The sequence below is a fragment of the Rhopalosiphum padi genome, chromosome 3 (genome assembly GCF_020882245.1).
Source record: "Rhopalosiphum padi isolate XX-2018 chromosome 3, ASM2088224v1, whole genome shotgun sequence".
Lineage (NCBI taxonomy): Eukaryota > Metazoa > Arthropoda > Insecta > Hemiptera > Aphididae > Rhopalosiphum > Rhopalosiphum padi.
The window spans coordinates 66,364,390-66,375,875 of NC_083599.1; the positions used below are offsets into that span (position 1 = coordinate 66,364,390).

The following is an 11,486-nucleotide window of genomic DNA, read 5'->3' on the forward strand; positions in this document are numbered from 1 at the left end:
TTTACAATTTTACAATTTACTATTCAATTCAATTTTTTCTTAATTTTTTCCAGTAACATTTGTGTTTTTTTACTCTCATATTTCTATGTAAAATAATCAAATATAATAGAAATACAATTATAATTAGTAATATATTATAAAATGTAATTTTTTTTTTTAATGTGGCCCTTGATGAACAATTGAAAAAAAATATGGCCCGCGTGGTATAAAAGGTTGCCGACCCCTGATCTAACCTATCACAAGTGTCAGCTTCAGTGTTCTTCATTCAATATTAATTGATGGTTCAAAATAAAAATTCATCTTTGGTAAGTTACTTAGAATTCATATAATAATATATAGGTACTATCTACTATAAGTATATTTAAAAAGGATTGTGTTTATATTGGAAATTTTTCCGCCGACACAAAAATGATCGTAGGTGCTAAAGTATAGGCTGCAAATTTCAAAAAGCGTGTTGCAAATAGTTGCAAATAAGTTGCAATATATTGGCATAGGTTTGGAGCGAATTCGGCAAAGTGGGGCCAACTTCACGGACGTCGATGATAGGTTTCTAAAAGATATATTTTTTTAAAACTTTAATATCCAGTTTTAACCATTTTAGTTTTTTAATAATATTTTTTTCGGATTAATATAATAGGTAATACAAAAAATAATTTTTATAAAAATGGATTATTCATGATTTAATTAATAATATCAACAACGAATTTAAACGATTAAAAAAACAAAAAAAACGTGATAACAAGGAGAGAGAAATTCAAGACCAACACTAAAAAAAAAATACTTCCGTTTTAAATAAGAGTTATAAAAATACTTAGCTAAAATAATTCTATTAGGTAAGGAAACAATGAAAATTATAAAAGAAAAAACAATTAATTTAAAGATACGAGAGCTATTTAAAAACTATTACAGCCTATATGATCATGTTATTTTTGAAACAGATAACTCAACTTATGGTCAACATAATAATTTTTATATACTGTTACATGACATGAAAGCATTAACAAATTCTTATGATTCAAAATGGAATTGTTATAGCTAAGTATTAATTTTATATTACTTGAAAAAATAATATATTATTTATTTTCATTTTATTGTTTTACTTAAAAAAAAATACATATATATATTTAAAGAGAAATTATAGTATTATTATAGTCTTATCATGAAAAGAAAAGTAGTTATATATATACATATATATATAATATCAGCGTGTGAATATGACTGGAACCGGACTTATTGAAATCGAGAGATTTAAAAAATGTGCAAAAACATCATCAAAAACTACGACAAATATACATATTGTAAATTACTTTTTAGCTATATTTCAGATAAGTTAATTTTAAAGTTAAAACTATCATGTTTAAATACGTCCATACAATTTAATATACAAGTTGACACTATTTACCTACTTGAAAAATCGAAAATTTCAATTGTCTGCAAATAGCTTAAAAAAAGTCAAAATATTTTGAAAATTTAATCGTAAATAGATAATGCTAATATAAACTTTTGGCAGATTTTGTCTATCGTTATTATGCTTATATATATATATATATATATATATAAGTAGGTTAGGTACTTCGGTTTTCTTTGTACGCTGAAGTTTTAGTTGTTATAAATGTCCATAGAGATACATTGACTTTAGATTCAAAGATACGTGTTAACGTTTTTCATAGTAATAAGTATCTAAAGTTTTCAGAAATAGTAGTAATTTGTTTGGTAGTCCATTACAACATAATGGATTTCCATAAATTACCCGTTATATTGAGCCTTTCATTGTGACAGGTGTTTAATATATGATTGAGAATATGCAATTTCTTATGTGAAATTTATGTAATTGTATATAGAAAAAGTGGTGTATATTGACAAAAAACTTGGTTATCACATTGGGATTTGAACACATATTTGGAGATATTTATAATCCGAGATGAGCCAAGATATAAGAAAAACCGTACTAAAATGTCAGGTCTGAATACCAATAATTACATAATCAATTTTAAAAATATTTGATTAAATTATATAATTTGATTATTATTATTTATTTGTTGATGTTTTAATCAAAGTACAGTTGTAGAAAATTCTTCACGGTTTAACCTGATATCCTTACAATTTTTCCACCATCTATACCAAGGTCGAATATTGTCTCTGATTATCATAAATACTGTAAATGTGTAGCCGATAATTGTAACTGTAATGAATGCAACAGCCAAGCAAAGTCCAAATATATCCATTGAACTGTAAATTATTTAATAGACAGATAAACATCTTTATTTTATAAAACGCTAAATACAACACATAAAATATACTAATATATCTTAGAAATATGAAAATATACCCTATATAGTAAAATATAGGTCTAATAAAACACAAGATAAAAAATAAATATTTTATAATGAAGATTGTTGTTAATCTAGTAAAATTAGATAAAAATTCGACTAATTCTCCAAAAGCTGAATTTTGATATTTAAGTAGTTTAAACCTCACATATAAACATACTAAAAGTCTTGACACCTACCCCTTGTGCATAGCCACTCACCCCTATATATTTACAAATAAAGTCGTAGCATAAAAATAAATCAAATCCATAAAATTGGATCTGGAAAAAGTACAATATAAAATTAAGTGCAGTTTTCACAAAATATCACCAGCACCGAATACTTTTCTAAAAGTAGTTAGTTGTGCCAAATCTTTAAACAAAATTTCAGCTGTCGAAAAGCGGGATTGCTATGGTTGGTGATATGCAAACACTGTCAAGGGGATCATGTTTGAATCAGCAACCAATAATTGATGACCAAGACAAGAATAATTTCTAGGGCAAATATTTATTTGAGTATAAGAGATGAGAAAACCATAAACCTTCATTACAGAAAATAAGATCCACATAATTTAATGAATTAGGAACAGCATGATTTTTTAATAATGAAATATGAAAATATTAAGTAAATAAATTATTTTTATTTCAGGACCTTCAATACAACACTTGAAACCATTTTTAAAATTTAATTCATAAATTGTAACTAATATTTTGATTAATTTTTTTTGTTATATTTCAATTTTATAAATTCATATATATGATTAATAAAATTATGTATTATAGTAATTTTAATAGTCATTAATTGTTGTCATAGATATTTTTATTGTATCGAACAGCGGACGAAATATACGCGATAACAGTGAAAGGGGTACGCAACCCTTTTAAGATGGATGGGCGGATACGCACAAGAATAAGTGTCAGGACTTTTAATATGTTTATAAATGAGGCATAAACTACTTATAAACCAAAATTTTGCTTTCTGAGAATTAGTTCCGAACTTTTTGCTTATTTGACTGGACTATATAAATAATAACCATTTAGCAGAAAGATTGATGATGAAAATATAACTGGAAAAGGAAGGGAAATATTAGCTTTTTATCGATTAGATATTATGATGATAGGTAACAATAATTTCAATGTATTAATAATAATTTGTTTCTCAAATTACTATATTATATAAGGAATATCGTATTACAAAAATTATATAAAAAAATATATTTCTTCCACATTTGATAGCATTTTTTAATATTATAGCACCACTTGCTATATTTATATACTGACTACACATGAGTGGAGGTATTGAGGTGCCTTCATACACAAGCGTCTAGGAGAGAACCGAATGGAATCAAAATGGCGAATTTTTATCATTAATTTACATTTTTTTTTTATTTTTAAAAGAAATTTACAATCTGTACTCAATGGCACAATGAGTAAATGTGAATTTAGATGACGTACAGTTATTAAGACGTATTAGTCACAAAGAAAAACAATCTTAATAAATTATACATATTTTGATACGTTTGGAGAAAGCAGCCACTCATTAGGCAACACTTACATTTTGGAGTATTATATTTCATATTTTTATATTTCATATTTTTTTTAAATTAAATTAGTAAATCACGACACCATTTACGATTTAGCCTTCTAGAAGGGTTACCTGGAATTGTTAAAGTAGAAAGATCTCTTGCAAGCTGATTGCTGATTGGGATGAGATGGTAAGCGTAGGTGGAATCGTTTGTAATAGGATTTAGCCTCATCGTGAACTAGTGGAATTTTTAGATCTGAATGGATAGAATGGTTAGATACGTAGGGAGGGGCATTAAAAGTTTACGAAGTGCTATATTTTGGAAAGTTTGTATTTTGTTTAAATTGGACTTTTTTGTGTTTCCCCATAGTTGCAGTCCATATGTCCAAATAGGTTTAAGTAAAGATTTATAGATGAGAAGCTTAGTATTGATATATGTATATTTATTATTAAAAATTAGGCTTTTTAATAGACGAAGTCGTAGATTTAATTTAACTCTTTTTGCTTTGATATGGAGGGCCTAGGTCAGCCTCTTATCGAGGGTTAAACCAAGGTATTTAGTACTTAGAGCACTAGGGATTTGGATGCCATAAATTAAAACCTCATCGCATGGGGCGAGTCGTCTAAGGGTGAACGTTGTATGTATAGACTTGGATTGATTAATTTTAACTCTCCATTTAGTGTACCAGTCTTCCATTAGGGTGAGATGGGATTGAAGATTTTGTATTGCTACGAATGGATCGGAGTGAATAGAAAGTATGGCCTTGTCATCCACGTAGTACCATTGTATTAGGAGTGGTTGGTTGATCAGAGGCATACATATTATAAAGGATGGGGGAGAGAATTCTACTTTGGGGAACACCCACAGATATGGGGGCTATGGAGGAAAATTAATTACCAACACGCACTTGAAAATTACGATCAGAAAGATATGATTTAATAACTAGAAAGTAAGTGGGGTGAAGACATTTTTTTAATTTAAAAAGTAGGCCGTCATGCCAGACTATCGAACGCCTGAGAGACGTCTAGAAATACACTTGTGCAGTAGAGTTTTTTCTCTAAAGATTAAGTTATAGCGTCAACGACTCTATGAACTTGTTGTATAGTTGAGTGCGCAGAACGAAATCTGAATTGAGAGTTAGGAATGATGAAGTTTGCAAAAATACTTGGAAATATTCGTTTGAGGATGAGTTTTTCTAGAATTTTGGCAAAAAATGGAAGTAGACTTATAGAACGAAAAGAGGAAATTGAGTCAGGTGGCTTATTAGGTTTGGGGACAAGGATAATAGTAGAAAATTTCCATAGGCTTGGGAAGTGAGAAAGTCGTAATATAGAGTTAAAAATATTGGAAAGATGAACAATCGCTCTTTTAGGTAAGCATCTAGCTACTTCTGTAGTTATAAGGTCATATCCCGGGGATTTTTTGAGAGAGTATTGATTTATAACAAATTTGATATCATTTGGAGTGAAGTGATTAGCAGGACCAGCCGATGAACATAGAGGCGAATTAAGAAGATGGTCATTAACCTTATTATTATTGGTATGAGAGAAGATGTCTGGGTGAGGTTGAAAAATATCAGTAAGGTGAGTTTTAAAAAGTTCAGTTTTGTCAGGGTCTGAAATGACATAGCTGCCGTCAGGATTTTTAATTGGTAAATTAGCAGATTTATATTTACAATTTTTTTTAGTTTATCTCTAAAGACGGTAGTCTTTGGAAGAGAGATTTGAAAGAAAGTTAGCAAAGGACTCAGTTTTTGTTTTGCCAACACTTTTTTAAGATGGTTGGCTAATTTATTATATTTTTGTTTATGAGATGGAAGACGTGTACGTTTATACAGAGCTCTAGCTCTACGTTTTTCAACAATACTACAACGTGGTTTATTCTGGAATTTGGGGGAGGTGAGTAGGAGGATGACATTTTATTGATGAAGACCAAGCCGAAGACTGTATGAGTTGCGTAAGATTATTTACAGTCAGATCAATATCATCAGGATTTTTAAGTTTTACATTTAATTTGATTTGTTGATCAACAAGATTGTGGAATTTATACTTATCAGTAGAGGAATTGAATAAATAGGGAGGCTCTTGACGAGTAAGAGGGGAAGCACTTACTGATAGCATAACTGAGGAGTGATCAGAATTTGGTTCAAGGAGGTTTTCAGTTTTATAGTTAGGGTAATTAGGAATTTTGGCAACAAAAATATCTAAGATATCAGGGTTTTTTCGTATAGAGGTCGGCCAGTACGTAGGACCAGGAGGAGCGAGAACTTTGTAACATTTGGATGAAGTAAAATTTTTGAGAACTAAACCACGGGGATTATTTGCACGACAGCCCCACGACAGGTGTTTTGCATTAAAGTCTCCTCCAACTATAAAATTGTGGTTTATTGTGCTAACCCTTTCAGACCTCCGGGTCACTTTTGTGACCCAATACTTTTATCGTCAATAATGAACGCGGGTTTATTATATTTCGATCACTCTTTATACGTATCGATGCGACAAGTTTCTAGGAGTACGATAAAGGGATTATCATTGTCATAACTGTATTGGTTCGATTTATATTTAGATATTTGTATGAGAAAATTCCCAGAAAAAGATACTCTTACTTTTTTTTTCTATTTTTGTTATTTAATTAAACTCTGCGATTAGTTACAATATACGTCACATAAGAGTAAACTTGTTATTCGTCGTAATAATATTTTTGATAAAACAGTTGGATTATTTAATTTTTCGGTACGAGCATTTGAATGTTGGGTCATTTATGTGACCCATAGGTCTAATTGGATACTCTTGTTTACGTATATTCTAACGACGGAAGGACGGATGCGTAAGTATTAATTTTCTTGGTTTATTTATATTATTCATGTATATTCTTTTCGGATATAATAATATCATAATATAATATTATTTTTAATGATTTAAATTATAATTAATCAATTAATAGATAATAATTACTATATAATACAATTATATTTACTAAAGCAATATACTCACTTGTTAAATATTTTTAAAATGACGCGTAAAAACTTACACGAACAAGAAATTTTAGATTTATTAGAAGATGGAAATATCTCAGATATAGGAAGCATAAATAATGATGAAGAGATATTCCCAATTAACGAATTTGCTGAATTAATGGACATTTTTGATAATGATGAGGATAATACATCGAATGAAGTACCTGAAAATCTTGAAACATCAAATTCACTTGTACAATATCATGTTACTAATAAAAAAGATATAAAATGGGTACAACAACCATTTGAAAATTTAAAATTAAATTTAGACGATATAGAATCTGTAATTGCACCAGCATCAATACCTGCTCCTATTGACTATTTCAATAAATATTTTTCGAATGATTTCTATGAACAAATTGCATATAACACATTATTATATACAGTCCAAAAGGGAATACATTTTTCACCGACAAATGCTCAAGAAATAAAATGTTTCATAGCTATTCATATTATCATGGGAACCCTAAAATTTCCACGTGTACGTATGTATTGGGAGGAAGCTTACCGTATAAATACTGTTGCTAATAATATGACTAGAGATAGATTTTTTCAACTTAGATCTAATTTTCATATAATAGACAACGCTAGCATACCACCAAATAATAAAGACAAATTTATTAAAGTCCGCCCGTTATATAATTTAATAAAAAAGCAATGGTAACAGTTTGATCAAGGAGAGAAATCTTAGTATTGACTAGCAAATGGTGCCTTTTCTTCATATCAATTATTCGAACGTTTATATCATCTTGGTATTTATGCAGCTGGGACTTTTCGAACTAACCGTTTTGCAAATCCTCCTCTGTTAACGGATAAAGTCTTGGCGAAAATGGGACGCGGTACATCCTTCGAAATAAAATCAATAAAAAATAATGACTGTTCTGTTGGTATACTCAAGTGGTATGATAACAAACCAGTCAATATTGCTTCTAATTTCATATCATCAGGAAATTCAGTAAAAATAAAACGATGGGACAAAAAAAATAAGCAGTACGCTGAAATTGAGAGACCAGAAATAATTTCGCTTTACAATAAATCAATGGGAGGTGTGGATAAGATTGACCAGTTAATTATTACATACAGAACATTTATCAAATCAAAAAAGTGGACATTAAGATTAATAACTAATGCTTTTGATATGGTAGTAGCAAATTGCTGGCTACAATATTTAGAAGACGCTAATCTGTTAAAAGTTCAAAAAAATAAAACTTTGGAATTATTACATTTTCGTTTACAATTAGTGAATGAGTTAATTTATTGTGGAAAATCTGCAACACCTAAGAGAAAAGGTAGACTTCTAAATAATGCGTCACCTAAAAGTGGACAAAATTTATCGAGAAGTTCAGACTCAGAAGTGACGCGTCAAAAACTGAACAGAACTGACAGCGCCATACCCTCCGATGCCATACGATATGATACGATAGACCATATTCCAGCTGTTGACCGTCTGAAAAATCCAACAAAGTGCAAAAACCCCGAATGCTCCATAAAACATAGAACTCATACATTCTGCGAAAAATGTGATGTACATTTATGTTTGTCGTCAGACAGAAATTGTTTCAAAGAGTTTCATACAAAAAAATAAAGAAATAATTAATTACATAATTTTAAGTTTATAAAAAGTTTTTATAAATGTCATTTATTGTTTTACAGGTGTTAATATTATTTATTTTATTATAAAAAGGTCATTAAAATTTTTAGTTTATTTGTCTAGCTATAATAATATTATATTATATATGTTTTAAAATAAATAAAACTGTTGTTCAATTCATTCCTTATAGACCGCTGGGTCATTTATGTGACCCTACCTGTATTTCCATGAATATAGGTGCAAAAATTATAAAAAATCTCATAGACCATCCTTAAATAGATGTAATTAAAAATTTACAAAAAAAAAAATCAGGTCTGAAAGGGCTAAAGTAGTCTGTGAGGATTTGATTAGTAATCTTGTGTTTAGGAGGGGAGTATATGGCCGCAATGGTGATAAGGATGCTGTTTAATTTAATAGTTAGGGCACAGGATTGCAAATAAGGTTGGCAGAAGTTTGGTAGAGATTGAAAGGTGATCGAAGATTTAATTAAAATGGCTACTCCACCATGAGCAGTGTTGTTTGGGTGATTAGTTTTTAATAATTTATAATCAGGAATATGGATAAAGGAATTTTTGGTGAAATGAGTCATTGTTATAAGAGCAATGTCTATTCGTTTGTTGTGAAGTACGGTTTCAAGTTCATCTACATGATTTTTTAAACCATTAGCATTAAATTGGAGAATTAATAGAGATTTATTCGTAAAAAGATTAGACATTTATATTTTATCAAGTAGTTTAGTGATAACTTTATTGAGAAGGGAAATGAGAGGATTGATAAGAGATTTGAACTCCTCTAGAAAATTTGTAATTGTGTTGCTTAAATCTTGAGTTGGAATAGGAGGAGGTTCCTTTGGGGGTTGATTCAAATGAGAGTTGGCTGAGGGGAGGCTGTCTCTTACATTTTGAGTCTTATTTCTAATGTGATCTGATAAAAAATTACTTTTAGAAGTTTGTTTTTTGCCACGTTGAAGATCTCTGTATACTGAACATCCTTTATAGCTTGCCGGGTGGCTCTCAGAACAGAGTGCATATTTAGGTGGGTCCGAGCGTGGATTTGAACATGACGATGATTGATGTTGAGCACCGCATCTAACACATCGTGATTGATAGCCACACTAAGTTTTAGTGTGACCGTATTCCTGGAGTTTGTGCATTGGCTGATTACTTTAGGTTTGAAGGGTTCTTCGAATTTTATTTTAATGTGAAGGAGAGAGGAGAGCTGATTAATTTCATTCGAATAAGCAGTTCCAAGTCAACAAAGACGGGGGAAGTGGACTTTTGGTGATCTTGGCGTAAAACATTTGTAACCTGCCTGACCTCGAAGAGACGGGTTTCAAGTTCAGATTTAATTAAGTCGGTAGGCGTAGATGGGTGGATATGCCGAATAACTACGCGCAAGGGTTTGTCTTCACGTAATTGATAGGTATGGTATTCAGCCTCGTTTTCTGTAAGATTCAGGGTTTGCTGTTTGTATTTTAAGGCGATCGCCAGCAGCTTTGCAAAAAACATTGTCTACTCCAATTAGATCAATAAGTGCTGAGCAGAAATTCGGAAAGTCTAATACACCTTTCATGAATATCGGGGGAGGGGGTTTGATTTGAGTAACGTTGTTTGGTTCTTCTATAACAGAGGGTTCTTCTGTAATAGAGAATGGATCAGTACCCGTATCTGCAGCCTCATTTTGAGCTAGCGCTTCAAAACGGTTGCGTGAAGTGAACAGTTTTTTTTTTTGAGGCTTTGTTGACGGAAAATTTTTGGTAGAATTAGTGTCGGATGAAGAACTTGATAGGTTTCTTGTAGGTTTTGTTGGTGCCAGCCACCGTTTGAATTGCTGGGCATATTACTCCCTTGAGTATTGCGGTTAGTGTTGATTTTATTTTTGTTTGAATTTACAGAATTTGATAAACGAGCCGGCTGTATAGTGTTATTATTTGCACGATTTGTTTTCGAATGATTAATCGACATCTTATGTTACGTAAGGGCAGTGTCACAAACCGGTGAATGGTACGACGACTGTTAGATAATCGCACTACTAATTAACTTAAGCAATTAATTAGAACTACATTTTGTAAAATACACAGAGGGCGTACTTACAAGTTCAAATTAAATTACAATTTTAGGATCGGGTTTGACGTTAGCAATTTTTTGATATGACTTTGGACATAATCGGATGCGAAGAGCAAGAACGATAACGAGTTTAGAACGGAGTATAATAAAGACGTGTGCATCGGACGTAGTGCGAACCGGGACTGAATTTACATTTTATCGCAATAGGTGAGTTGATTTCCGAGACCTTTCTCATGTATTAGTTGATTCCTGGGTCATTATATAAATTTATTCAATATTTAGTAAAATATTCAGCCTATTAGCATAACCCAAGAAACACCACGAGGAGTTTGGCTGACAAGTTTCTCAAAAATGTTGTTTTTTTTAGTTTTTTCATATTTTGAAAATCATTCAATTTTTATTTATTGAATTATATTATATTTAATATTATTAAAAACATTTTGTAGTAATTTTTTTTTTTTTTTTATTATTTAAGACAATTTACAATCTATATACAATTTATATAATAAGTAAATATGATGCGATGAATATTACAGGACATGAAAATCTTGAGGGAAAGGGGTGTCCAGTGACACTACTTCCAATTTAAACTTAGTGGGGAGGTAACTTTATAATAGTAGCACTAGGCTTTATTTAATAAATCACGCGGCCATTTGCGTTTGAGACGACGAGGGGGGTTATCAGGTATTGTGCAAGAAGAAAGTTTAGATATGAGTGGGTTTAGATGGTTAAAAGTATTTTTATGAAATTTGTTATAATGATAAAAAGCAAGAATGGATATTGATGGTATGTTAAGATCATGATGTAGGGTGCGGTTGCTGACGTACCAGGGAGCATTAGAGAGGACACGCAGAGATATTGATTGGAACGCTTGGAATTTGCTTAGGTTTTTGTGGCACCTCACAGTTGTATTCCGTAAGTCATTGCTGGACGTAATATTTGTTTATATATTAGTGTTTTGTTATTTAAAGAGATTTTG

General features: G+C 30.7%; 2 protein-coding genes across 2 annotated transcripts; both read left to right on the top strand.

Moving 5' to 3' along the window:
- The first annotated feature begins 6,845 nt into the window (after positions 1–6,845).
- LOC132925448 (piggyBac transposable element-derived protein 3-like) lies at positions 6,846–7,514 on the top strand. The gene has a single exon (XM_060989845.1). It carries the CDS (start codon positions 6,846–6,848, stop codon positions 7,512–7,514), a length of 669 nt encoding a protein of 222 aa, XP_060845828.1.
- A 165-nt stretch (positions 7,515–7,679) lies between these two features.
- On the top strand, positions 7,680–8,435 carry LOC132925450 (piggyBac transposable element-derived protein 3-like). The gene has a single exon (XM_060989846.1). It carries the CDS (start codon positions 7,680–7,682, stop codon positions 8,433–8,435), a length of 756 nt encoding a protein of 251 aa, XP_060845829.1.
- The last annotated feature ends 3,051 nt before the right edge of the window (positions 8,436–11,486 follow it).

What these genes read in the sequence shown, in the direction of transcription:
- LOC132925448 (XM_060989845.1), top strand. Translation starts at nt 6,846, where the DNA reads ATGACGCGTAAAAACTTACACGAACAAGAAATTTTAGATTTATTAGAA.
- LOC132925450 (XM_060989846.1), top strand. Translation starts at nt 7,680, where the DNA reads ATGGGACGCGGTACATCCTTCGAAATAAAATCAATAAAAAATAATGAC.